Genomic DNA, 13,480 nt, shown 5'->3' on the forward strand with positions numbered 1-13,480 from the left:
TTAATGAGTTTTTTGGGTTCATTGAGAACATGGTTGTTGTTCAATAATAAAATTATTCCTCAAAAATACAACTTGCCTAATAATTCTGCACTCCCTGTATGGTCTGACCTTGGGATGAATTTGTGGGAACATCGACTCCGGGGGAGATTGTTCTGAAAAACTGTAGAATGATGGGCTTCAGTTCCTTGAAAGTGGCAACAGTTGCTTCTCTCATGGCTGATGTTTATGACGTTTATGGAGGTGGTCATTCTGATTAATAATTAATTAATCAACTGATTTCATTAGTAGCACTTGGTTGCTTACTCTTTACATTTCAAAATATAAATAATAAAAGTTGCATAATCTTTAGATTGTATATGTTTAAAAATTTAATATACAAAAAGCTGTCTTACTTGCACACATTCAGAAAAAGTTAATGTGCTACGGAAAATGGCATATGAAATTTAAAATGTAAAAATAATGACACCTTCTGACAAACTGAGACTTAATGCCATTGAAAATTTTATTGTGATATCTGATAGTTTACATTAGAGTGAAAACAGACATGTGACATGGCTTTAATAAGACAGAATGCAAAGCAATGTAGTCAAATAAAAAGCAGAATATTTGCTTTTAAATTTAGGAAGAAAAAAACAAAAAACAGGCACGACATCATAAATACAACATGCTTTTAGACCTCAAACTGTAGTTTAACAGTCCTAAGAAAAGAACTTGTACAGTCTTTTCCCCGTATACCCATCTAGCCTTTGATCAACATCCTGTTTAGACAGTAACAGAGCGCAAAAAGTAGGTAGCCAGTGCCACGATAACAACAGAACAACAATAAAAAGTAAACAGTTTTCAGCAGCAAATATCTACATTTTTCATCCAGGCTGCTTTGACGCTGTATTTCAGAGAATCAAAACATTCTACAGAAAGACAATGTCATAGGTGACAGGTTTTCTACTCTTTGATTTTGGTATCGCAGTCGAATCTCCAGGGGCCCATCGACCGTGGCCCCTGGCTTCGTTCCTGCCCGCTGACACATGACACTGATGCATTCGATAGAGCCTGGGTCTTTATTTGGTACGCACTGGCGGTGACACTGGCAGCTGCTTTTTGTTGGTTCAATTTTGACTGACTTATCGAAGGGTAGAGTACAGAGGCTCTGCAGTCGGGTCGCTCCCAGAAACTGCTGCTGCTGCCATGTGGAGGTCCTCAAGAGAAACTGGCTGTGTGCATGTAGCAGAGGGAAATCGTACAACTGTGTGTGTGCATTCAGTAATGATTCAGGTAGACACAAACAGTCCTGTAAGGTAGATTTCTTTCCAAATTTTGCTACCGGTGCTGGTCTTGTGAGACTGAGTGTGTGGAAAGTTCACAGAGGTAAACCAACCTAAAGGCAGGGGCTGTGGCATTGTTATGTTAATGCAATCAGACTTTGCTGTTTTAATAAAAGCTCATCATAGTTCAGGAGCTGCAACCTTCGAGCATCTAACGATGCATTCATGCGAACATCTAATGTTTGTAGCTTTAAACTGACCAAATCTCACGACATGTGGAAGAAGACATGGCTTTAATGCAATGACTGTTTTATCCGATGGCCTTCCAGTCTGTAGTTTTCCAGCTTGTTACCAGGAAATGGAAAGACAAGCTAGTTCTGGCTGAAGGACCTCAAATCTTTCACATCATCTTTCAATACTTTAGAATTTGGACTCAAAAACAGGCCATTAAAAGTTTGATACGACATAGAAGTTTGTTGCACCTCTGAGCACACGCCCAAACGATGCTACGGGGTTAACTCTTGCAGCTGCGCTCAACACTCTATGCATTAAGTTGTTGGACAGACCTGCAAATTCTTGCCTGCGTTTGACAGGCCCTGCGTGTCCTGCAAAACATCGAAAGGATGCAGCACCAGAACTGAGATGTGACTAAAACAGGCTATTATCATCAAAACAAGCCATTCGATCAAATAGATAAGGGGAGTAACAGTTCACTTTTACACAAAAAAAGAAAAACACCACGAGAATGAATACGTTCAAAAAAATACAATCAGATATTCACAGCCAGTGTTGCCGCAAACTAACGACCTCCGACATAGCTGCCACAGGGTGCATTTCTACACCTGAAAGCCCTCAGCACAGGAGACACTGACTGTGGTGGCCAAAGGGTCTTGGTAAAGGCTCTCCCTGCGACATGGTGGGAGATTCCAGCTCGCCCTCAACGTCTACATGGCTCAGCAGAGACCTAAACACCGGCCCTCTAATGGGCTCTTACCACACAAGCTAAATAAACAAGCTAACAGAAAAAAAAGCAAACAAACCAAACGGGGGATAAATCACTTCCAAACAAACTAACCTGGCTGTCAACCTCGCAGATCAGCGGGCGAGACAGCGAAACCAAACAGCTGTGAAAGGGAAGAAAAAAAACACCAGGAAAACTCAAAAAGGAAAGAGGGGAAAACTGAGGAAGAGAAGGTAAACATTCGCTTTGGTGTGCAGGCATGCATGTGGATTAACACACATGCATGTATGCGCACACGCCAGACACCACACAGCCAGAGGTACGGTGAACAAAAGTGCTTCAAGTAGGGGAAGTAAAAGAACTAACCCAGTAGAAATACGTATAAAACCTTAAATATGTTACTTTATGTACAAAAACTGTAACACGGGCCAATATCTTAGCTGTTTATGTATTTATATTTCAAGTAGGTATCACTGCTAACTATCAAGGGTTTGCATTGTCATAGTTTTAGGTTAAAAGGTCGTGTGATCTGACTGACCTTGCCGGCAAAGTAATCAATCACTGCTGATTTTTTTTTTTTTGATTTTTTTTTTAATCTCTCCCATCGTGTCCCACCCTGCCCACACCATCACCTGCTGCCATCTTTTTAATCCCTCTGATTAAAAAGTCCAACAAGTCCCGGGCAACCTCTTCCTCCTCTTTGCTTTACTCTGAGAAATAATATACTGAATATCCATCTGTTTTTGCACCTTTAAATCTGAACGTAGAAAATATATGTGTGTATATATACCAAGTCTCTGTTATCCATAGAGCTCTGAGGATTTTGGTGAAAAATGTTATTTTGAGGGCTACTTCTTTGAACCAGGAAGGGGGCGAAGGGAAGGGGAAGACACATCGGTTCACATGAAAGTTTTCAGAGTTATGCACTGCACAACAGAAGGAAAAAGAAAAGAAAACAAGTAGAGGGAGGCCGTTCGTGTTTTGAAGAGGCACAAGATTCATACGGCTTGGAGGCAAATCACAGATGCTGTCCACAAAGAGACGATTCATACGCTCCGAGAGAGAGAGAAGGACGTAAAGTGCAAAAGATCTAGAAGAACGGGGCGAAGCGGCGGGATTTCCAGGATAGCAGCAAAAAATTGGAAACTACTTTGTGGTGTGGAAGAAGTGAGAGGAAACCCGGAATTTAAACAAAATGAAACCAAATTTCCTCAAAGTATCTAACAGGCAGCTGCTAAGCATACCAGAGTCGACAAAGCCCTCCTGCTCCAGCTTCCTTTCCATCTCCAACAATCTGTCGTTCATCTGTGAGAAGGCCATTGGGAAACGAGAGCGAACAAACATTTTGCCTCCAAACCGCGATGGACCAAACGCCTCTGCAAAGTGCAAACGAAGTCGTTCAAGTATGCCACTGTATAATGCATGACCACACACACAAAATGCATATATACACACAGTAATATGCATATATACATATGTGCGTGACAGCAAATATATATATATAGAAACCATGTTCCAATATCGACGTACTACGAACATTTTCATAGTATTTATGGATATGTAATCATAGTATGTGTATTTATATTCATATGTAAGTGTGTCTCTTATTGTTTCATTACCAGACAATGGGATAATACACTCTGTCATCGTGTTTTATGATGTGTGGGCACTGATGGAAGGATCCCCAGTCTAATAACCATTTCTGCTCCTTTTTCGTCTTTCACTCGTGCTACTGCTGCAAACTGGGACCAGCCACAATCGCAATTAGCCAAACACTACAAATATGTATCTATAGATCTATGTATACGTATATATATACCCATTTATGTCAAACGAATACTAGGTGCTGCTTTCAATGCTTTTGGGTGCTGAAAAGTACCAGAAAGAGGGAAAAAGAAAGTCGAAAAAAAGGGTAAAAACAGAAAAATATCAGGTATAAAATTCCACAATACTGCAAACTCATTCTTTGCCTCTTTAAAAAAGAAAAAAAGAAAGAAAGCAAGATGCTGCTACATATTTGCAACTACGATAAACTCCCTTTCCCCCTCTGCTCCTCACCCATCCCTGATTACTCATTTGGACATTAGCAAAGAAAAGCATGCTCAGCTAGAGGCAGAGATACACCAAGCCGACAAAATGAATAAACACAGACTTGACAGGGAATATAATGCTAACCAGTAACATCCATCGGCTGCCAAACCAAATCTTTACCAAACCCGACGTTAAAACTGAAGCAAATAACATTAAAATAACCATCAAGAAAAGAAAGAAACGTCCTCTCGGTGAAGTCTCTCTCTTCCTTCGCATAGTGGTCGACACGTCACCACAATCACTTGTAAGCGTGTTTCGGTGGGGCGGCGGCGGGTTGAGAGTGGGCGGGGTCGATCCCAAAAGCTCTGGGGAAGTAACGGCGGGACTCACATGACGTCGTTTTTCAACGAGTCGCTCCACTCGGCGGTCGCCGTTTGTTCACTTTCACAATGAGCAGGTGGGTGCGTGTGCACGTGGAGAAGGCGGGAAGGTGGAGGTGTTTGATTTTTTTAACTGTTAGGAAAGTGTGGGGGCTGGTGGAGGGAGGGCCGGACGAGCGCCCTCCCCCTGTAGTTCGATAAAGAGCATTCCCAGGTCAGAAAAACAACAACAAAAACAAGAAAAACAAACGGAGAGGCGGAGCGTCACTCCCACCCGTTGTCCTTGATCATGTGAGCCAGCTCGATGATGAACTTTCCCTCTTTGTACTTTTGACTGCTTTCAAACGCGTGCTCCTGTTAAAAGAGGAAAAACATCAGAGAATCAGTCAGGAAAAAGAAAAACACATTATCAAACAAAACGAGTGACAGTGGGAATACAAGTGGAAAAAGAGCAATAAACAGCTGCTCTTCATATCTCAGTGGCTCATCTGTGCTCACTTTACTTTTCTCGTATATCGGTGCATCTTTGTAACCATCACCGGTGCATCATATAGACTAACGTGCTCTGCAGGGACTGCTGATGTAAATTAGCAGCTTTGCTAAAATCTGGCACGCTTACATCTTCCGTTTTTTTTTAATAGTCATAAAAACACACAAAAAGAAAGAAAGACTGGCGATTTTGTCCCAGCCCTTTTTTTATATGGAGAACATGGGAAGCGTAGAGGCAGCATTCAAGCATCCAAGATGAACACATTGATGTAGCACTATCACCATCTATCACATCACCGTCAGAGAACAGCAGGGCTTTGAGAGACGCAGAGAGAAATATGAGAAATATTTCCTCCGGTGTCCAAATCGCTTCGTTCAAAGGTCTAAACTTCCAGACCGGCAGTGCATCTCGTTAAGTGCTGTATGATTTCCGGCATATGTCCCGGCCCTGCTGAGCTCCGGGAGACTCGTGCGAGTCTGCTTCTGTGAATATTTGCTCAGCCTGGTTTGCCTTGTAAACCAGCCCTGCTCTGCTTTGCTTGCAGGGCTTTTCGGAGAATCTCTAATTGTTTTTGTCACTGAAGCAGCAGCTTTAAGTGAGTCCCTGTCTTTATACCGTGTTCAGTTATTTTACACCCTTCTATACTCTTTTCACACAATTACCAGGACAAGCCTCTTCAAAACGGCCTGACATTTAATCACTGTAGATTCTCAGAGGTACCAGCCTGGCTGCCTGCAGCCAACCTTTCGGCACTGTAATTATCTTGCACACTTGGATACCACAGAGTGTTCAATCTCTGAGCCCAAACAAAAACCTGAGTATTTAAAAAAAGAAAAAGTGTCACAGTTTCTTTAATGAGAGCAACCTCGTTCTTCTGACCTGTAACAGCATAATGTGTTCTCTCAGAAACTAGAAAAACCACACAGATGCAAAACAACAAAGCAGCAGCCTTAAGTGATCCATCAAGACAGACGGGGAAAGTTTAAATAGCAAATTACTTACATATTTCCAGCCAAGGGTGGTTTTACAGTTTTCACAGTAGATATCAGCCACAGCATGTAAACCTGTGAGGAGAACCCGCTCCTCTGCTGGCCCGCAGCCGACATTCACCCTGTAAGGAAGGCAGGGAGATCAGGAAAGGTCACAAGGGTCAAGGAAATTAAAGCAGAGCATAAATAGAGGCCCTGTGATTAAATATGGTAAATGGCCTGTATTTGTACAGCGCTTTACTTAGTCCCAAGGACCCCAAAGCGCTTTACACTACATTCAGTCATCCACCCATTCACGCACTGGCGATGGCAAGCCACAGCTGCCCTGGGGCGCCACCGGGCCCTCTGACCACCACCAGTAGGCAACGGGTGAAGTGTCTTGCCCAAGGACACAACGACCGAGACTGTCAGAGCCGGGGCTCGAACCGGCAACCTTCCAGTTACAAGACGAACTGCCAACTCTTGAGCCACGATCGCGCCTAAATCTACCCAAACCATTTTGTATAGACCGAATCTTATTTTCTTGCAGAAAGTTTCAGGAGTGAAAGCAAAGCAAAGATAAACGTGTTAAGAATGACTCGACGCTGACACTTTGCTCTTAGTTTGCCCCCAAAATCTTTGTTGTGCTGTTAAATCCTCTGCTTTAAGTTTACCAGGTAGGGACACATCAGCTCTACAGACGTCAGCCTTTCCTTGAAAATACCGCGAACCTTGGCGTCTTACTTAATTTGCTGACGAACTGGTATTGCCGCGCAGAGGTGCAGCAACCTGTGACGGTGTGAGAATATGTAAACATTCACGTCTACCTCGGCTGACCCGTACTGTCAGCGAGCTGCACGCTTGGATTTGTTGGCAGATGTAGACACAAGAAAGAAAAGCGCCTGATGGTCAGCCTCATGAGGAGAAAGGCAGACACGTCTGATAACTCACAGCAAAACAATCCAGGCAGACTGACTGGACTGCTTTTTGTGGTGAACTGGCCCTTTAAAAACGCTGCGCTGCAGAGAAGTTTGAGTGGCGTTTTAATTAAACGAACACGTCATGAGAAACACGCTCCTTTTGAAATTATTATATGTAACCAAGCAACCGGTAGATGTCTGCAAACCTTTAGTTTTTTCCCTCCACCACAAATGTTTCTGTTTTTCAGCCTAAATGTCTTTTTACCTGCAGCGCACCATAAGCTTTGTCTCAGGGGTTCGGTTGCTTTCACATTGTTCGGAATCATTTATTCAGACGCTCGTAAACTGCTTCTCTCATTCGATTCATTGTGACAGGTGAAACAATGTAATTCAGAGTCGGGTGGCACGAAGCTGCTGAAAAGCAACACTGTCTCAAAATGTCTCGGGGCTCTGGGGGGCAGAGAGGGGGGCGGCTTCTGCGCGGTTCATTAAGACTGAGAGCAGAGTCCCAAAAACCAACCAACCAAGAAATAGACCGGTAAAACTTGCTCTCAGGTTCAAAGAGATGAATGCTAACCAGCTTTTTCTGCAGCACGGACTGAAACTCTGAAAGAATGGAAGTTCGTCCTGTGTTCACCGGTAAGAAATGATTTGTTTGTTTCCAGGTCAAATGATAAATTAATGACTGGACTCATTAAAACATGATTAGAAATAGTGCAAAAGCTGAACCGGTCGTGTGTGTGATCTAAACTGAAAACTACAATTATTTTGACATCGTTTGACCTGAAAAACACCAAATAAATCGGCGCTTGCTGGGCTTGGCTGCTGCAAACTGGAACCAGACTGTTTCTGAGTCACTATGGTGCCAGAAATCTGCAGTTCCTTTGAGTGTTTGTAGTTAAATTTTCTGGCATGCAATATCATTTTATGAACCCACAGAGGCCACCTAAAGGAGGTGTTTGTAAGCCAACTGTGGTGCAGTCTGCATGCATGACAGATCCATGCTCCGAGAGCATGAAAATTTATGTGCATCTCATGCTAACAGCTCTGGCTGCAGCAGTGCACTGATAAGATGCAGGTGTACAAAGAAGCATCCCGGCACAACATTTCCTCCTATGAACCTTCATCACTGGAATGTGTGCATCTATGAGGACATGGGGGTGGGAACTATTAATTAAAGGATGGGTTGCTTTAAGTGTGCTTTTCCTGAACAGTGATTATGTGCGTGCATAAAGCATGTGCTGAGTAGAACTTATCAAAATAACTGTAAATGGCTACTCCGACAAATTCTGCAGAAGCGAACGGGGTTAGTGGAGGTGATCGTTCCTCTTTCGCTTCTAAATTTTGGCCTGTGCAGTTAAGAAGAAAGTGCTTTCAACATTTCAACAGCTAACATGGTGTTTCAACTGATGAAAGTGGCAAATGTTGAAAGCAAAGTGGAGTGAAAGAAGAATTCAGATAACTGAACTGTGTTTTAAAGCCAAACTAAGCTATAGGTCAGACTGCTTATATGAGAAACAAGGAGGGTGAGCTGGAGGTGTGAGAGTCATACTTACACTGAATTAAACAGATAGGCTCTTCCTTGACTGCCTTGAAATGACTGAAACCAGAGAGAGAGAGAAAAAGACATCATGTAAGTTGACATTAAAGAGCTGCGCCGCACCGCTGAGTTCAAGAATGTCAGCATCTGACGCCCCGGGGTGCTTCTCCCCCCTCGACTGCTGTGCATTCTTGTTCTTCCACCTTATCAACAGTCCTGCACAAGTTTGGCTGCAGGTAAGGAATAAAATGAGGCTCAAAAATGCAGAAGCCTGAGCAGATAAACAACACAGACAGGTCTATGAATAATGTGGACGTGAGAGCAGTAAAAACATTAGACCACATAAACAACGACTCAGTATTCACAAACTTCAGTTTCTGCTAAGTACTGCATGGACAGTCATGTAAGAAGAGGTCAATACTCTACTCAAAAGTAGAGTATTAAAGTACAAGTAGGGCTATGAGGAAACAGATGAAAGTTTGTTTTGAATAAATGGATCATATAAAATCAAGGTAAAAATCGAATGAGTCACATTTTTACAGTTTTTCCATCTGCAATCTCAACATTTCAAGCTCCACTGTTGACATGCAGCTCCAGGTATCCAGTGCATCTGCCGAACAACAAAGCAGCTTTCACAGCAGCTGATAGAAGACCGATGTCTGAGGAATGCTGCAGTTTAACAGGGATTCACACATGCACACACACGCACACACACAGCTAATAATAACTACTTTAATCATCGTCATCACCCCCTAAATGAGCTGAAAACCCTGCATCAGTTTTATTAAACGCACCCTGTGGAGTTTTCTCGTTAGACAGGAACTGTTATGTTTACATCCCTGAAAATAGCATAAGCAGGGATTCCTTGAGGCAAATCAAACACAGCCTTCCTTATGAGGCTGGAATTAAAAATGTCTCTGCAGAGAAGGATGATGTGAGTAACCGGGGGTCCTATGTGTTCATGGTAAATGGTAAATGGCCTGTATTTGTATAGCGCTTTACATGCTGCTGCAAACAAAAGAAACTTTGAGTCAAGTACTCAAATAACATTTTGGGGGTGTTTCAGTCTTCAGTTACAGAAATGATGAGAACAAACCAATGACAGCGGCAGGTTTTGTCTGAGAGTAGCACAGATGAGCCAGCTGAGCTGCTTACAGAGAGAACGTGAAGCAAACAAGAAAGTGCCTTAAACTTGCAGTCATTCAAATGTCCAGCAGGGGCGATTCCTATTGTTGCAAAGATGTCTGGTTGTATAGTAATCTATGGGAAAACGGGCCTGATTCTTACTTCCTCCATGAGCTCAGTAAATACTTTCCAGATTACTTTATAGGCTCAATCACTAGTTCCATGTTGCATTTAATATAACATCGTGTTCATTTAGTAAATCATGGTTCCCATTATTGTCGAGGCAGATAAAGCTTGCTATGCCTTACCTGTGGGAAGTGGGACTATCACAGACAGAACTACCCAGGTTCATATTATATCGGCATGACACGTTTAGCCGCTAGCAGATGTGAGTCTGCTAGCATCTGCCAAAAATAAACCAAAGACACAATTAAAGAGAATTTTACATTGATAACGCACAATTAATACTTTACAGTAGTATGCTACAGATCAGGAGTTGGTTTAAAATAGAGACACAAGCTTAAAAAGAATAAAAAGCAAATCCACAATGTTTAAAGATAACGCACATAGTGCACATGTTACTGCATTTCCACACAGAGCCACTAGAGGTCGCTTAAACTTAAAATCTGACTATAGGTCCTAAGAAGATGCTTGCACAAACAACTTATGGTAGTGTTGCTCCAGCAGGTCACTGAGGGACAGCCGACGCCTGCTGCTGACCGGGAGGGAGTTCTTTCTCCCCACAGTCACCAAGTTTGTTTACAGGGGAGTGGCCAATTGTTGGGGCTGTTTCAGTAATACTGGAGGGTACACTCACTCACATATGTAGTCCTGATTGCTGTTGGAGGTAATAAAAAGAAAACTGGCCTTTTTTACGATCCTGCTATTTGCCTGCCATTAAACATACACACGACTGTTCTGTAAAATGTAAACAGAGCGCAGTAAAGCCGTCACAGTGAGTGACAACAGAGCCTGCCAGGCTTCCATCCTCTGGTCCCGTCATCCCAGGCTGGGCGACAGGCCTCGATCGGCTTTGCTTTTTCCATTGCAAATGAGTGTGGCAGATACATTTGTTGTTGCGGTTGAGGGCGCTGAGCTAATACCGCCTAATAGGAGCACCAGCTGCCTCCTTCACTGACCACAGCCACAACCAGCACTGAGGCCCGGGGGACATCTTTAACTGCCCAGCATCTGTCCAAACCGGCAAAGTTGAATTTCAGACGTCAGCAGTTCGTCCCAGCAACAAATTTGAGGTGCAAAAAAGGAAACCCTTCTCTCTGCAGAACTCTTACTGTCACATCCTTAACTTTGATGTTTGTGTTTGAAGGGAAATCTATGCACACATGCAGTCCAGCGCCACAAGACATGCGACCTTTAGCTGCGAGAGGGAACTGGGTCGGTCCCCGTGGAGTTAACAACAAGTCCTCGGCAGCGTTTAGGCCAGAGAGGGTGGCGGGTTACTCTGTCATATCTGTGCTGCTCTGTGGCTCGCCATCAGCTGAACAACTGGCAAAAGGCTCCATCTCTTGCTGCCCTTATCTGTTTCCCACAGTCTATTTTTACTTTGCTTGTGTTTTTTTCTCGAGCTGCTGCAACATTCACTAAAACATTAGCAACAGAAAATCCTACAAGATTAAAAAGAAAAAAAGAGAGAAAGAAATTCGGATAGTAGCTTTGGGAGACAGACGGCAACCCGAGCGTCCTCCAGCCTACCAGCAGTCCAGCTAGACATCCCAGGGACTGCTCTGTTGACTGTTTAACCATGCAGCAAGAATCAGATACCAGCTGGAAATATTCACACAGCTTGTTTTTTTGCTGCTTAATAAAACATGACAAAAACTGGAGTGTGGTTACCAAGCTCATTTCTTTAAGCTGCTGCAATCACACTCGTTTTAAAACGCTTGTTCCCAAGAAATAAATTCTACAAAGCAAATCTCAAAATCCCTGAATATCCTGTTGACCACATGGGACTAAAGGGAACAAGACCTCGCACACAGAAATCTTCTCCTTCAGCCAAACACACGATACACAAATCCACCGTGAGAGCAGTGAGTGTGCCGTGTCACCGGCGTGTCTTCTTAAAATGACGCCATAAAAATGAAAGAGAAGCTGTGAAACAAACACTTGTGTTTAAAAAAAAAGGAAAGAAAAGAGATTAACTCAGAGCTCTTATAACAAACACGCTGAGGTCAACTTTTACCATCTGTTTTAACAGATGTTGGCTGTTGCAGGTGAAGCTCAGCTCCAACTTAATCTTCTTAAATCCCAAGGCTCTGTACAAATTCAGTTAGAGGACAGCGTTTGTAAGGAAAGTAGATCTGGTGTTTGTAGAGTTTGTGTTGGCTTCTGTTTTATTATAAGTCCTGTAGCGTTCACTCACAGATATGCTCCGACGGGACATATCAGAGCTTATGTGAAACTTCAACATGAACTAATGAGACGCAGTTTGAACTTGATTATAGAAGAAATTGTCCTTTTCATGTCATCCCTCCAAACCTCAGTTTTCTTATTTGAAACTGCAGTTTTTGGTTTACTTGCTGCTTTGAGTCTCTGTGTTGTTGCATTACCCAAACCCGCCTGTGAAACTTGCTAAACTTTTGCATTCATTGGTTCAAAAGCAGCGCTGAACCACGATGATTCCTCCGCCGTGCTGCAGAGTCAGGACGAGGCTTTAAAACCTTTATCTCATCTTTCCTGAAATGTTGTGGCTCATCCAAATATTTGAGACACACTCCAGTGTTCCCACTCAACGTTTTTCTGCGAGTGGACGCATTTAAAGTTTTAGTCCTTTTTCCATGTTGCACTCTTGGCGTGATCATTACAGGATATCTGGTCATCTAAAGGTTTGTGATCCTCTTAGAGGCATCCAGTTTTGTTTGCCTCTCTTAATATGGCGTTCTTTCTTCCCACTGTCACCAAGTGTTTGCAGGTATGGGATTGTTGAATCATTGGGGCTTTCTCTCTCTCCATGAGATCGTTTTTGTTGTGAAGTGATGCCATTAAAATAAAACTGAAATTGTCTGTAACCCACAGGTGCGATGGATGTACTGTAGGTGAGGACTTTTGTCTATAAGTGAGACAATCACCGCTAAACATCACCGCTGATGTTGCTGCCAAAAGGTTCAACAAAACCTTCCTGGTCAAATGGAGTTTTTTTTTTTAAAGAAGAGAGAAAGAAGAGCAATATTAAACTGACTTCTCTGTCACAGGCAAACTTCCAGTTAGAGATGGTTTAAAAAAGAAAGACGAAAAAAGGAGCTGCGTCTGTTAATGGTGAGAAATGAAAAGTGCGATCAATCCATTAGAGGGACTTCCATCAGCCCGATGGGTGGGACGAGGCCAAGGTGCTGAATGAGACACTCAGCCTCCTCGTCAGTATTCGGGCGGCATCCTCCCGCTCCAGGACCACGTTCACACTGCAGGCCTTCACGCTCTGCTCTTAACCGCTGCTCTGATTTCAGGATGCCGTATCGCTATCTGTAACCCGCATCTGATAAAAATATGAAGCGACAGCGATGCTGAAAAGAAGCTGCGTGCTCAGGATGACAACAACAACACGTGTCCGATCAGATTTTGTGCCTGCGCGTCTTGTGTTCAGCGTGTTTGGGTTGAAGGTGTTGACTGAAATTAAACCGTGTCATTGATTGTCTAGCTGCCCTTCATGTTAACAAATCAGTGACAAAAACAGACCATAGAATCAGAGCTTAGGAACTGTAACAAGTCAGGCCTGGATATCGACACAGTTTTAGCCTCAACTCAATCAGAACAGTGAGAAATATATTTTAAAAAGTTGTCTGCTGTAA

At 43.1% G+C, this 13,480-nt stretch overlaps 1 protein-coding gene across 4 annotated transcripts in view; it reads right to left on the bottom strand.

Annotated features, from left to right (window-relative positions):
• Nucleotides 1-95: 95 nt before the first annotated feature.
• ypel1 (yippee-like 1) overlaps nucleotides 96-13,480 on the bottom strand; it is a 30,923-nt gene continuing 17,538 nt past the window's right edge. For all 4 annotated transcript variants that reach the window (XM_005921940.3, XM_005921942.3, XM_005921941.3 and 1 more), the window contains exons 3-5: nucleotides 8,569-8,612; nucleotides 6,127-6,235; nucleotides 96-4,988 (exon numbers count right to left, since the gene is read on the bottom strand). In XM_005921940.3, the coding sequence (XP_005922002.1) occupies nucleotides 4,899-4,988; nucleotides 6,127-6,235; nucleotides 8,569-8,612 (243 nt within the window). In that variant the 3' untranslated portion in view covers nucleotides 96-4,898. The remainder of the gene's footprint in view (nucleotides 4,989-6,126; nucleotides 6,236-8,568; nucleotides 8,613-13,480) is intronic.

The sequence above is a fragment of the Haplochromis burtoni genome, unplaced genomic scaffold, assembly GCF_018398535.1.
Source record: "Haplochromis burtoni strain Fernald_Lab_line unplaced genomic scaffold, NCSU_Asbu1 Contig_43, whole genome shotgun sequence".
NCBI classification, from domain to species: Eukaryota; Metazoa; Chordata; class Actinopteri; order Cichliformes; family Cichlidae; genus Haplochromis; species Haplochromis burtoni.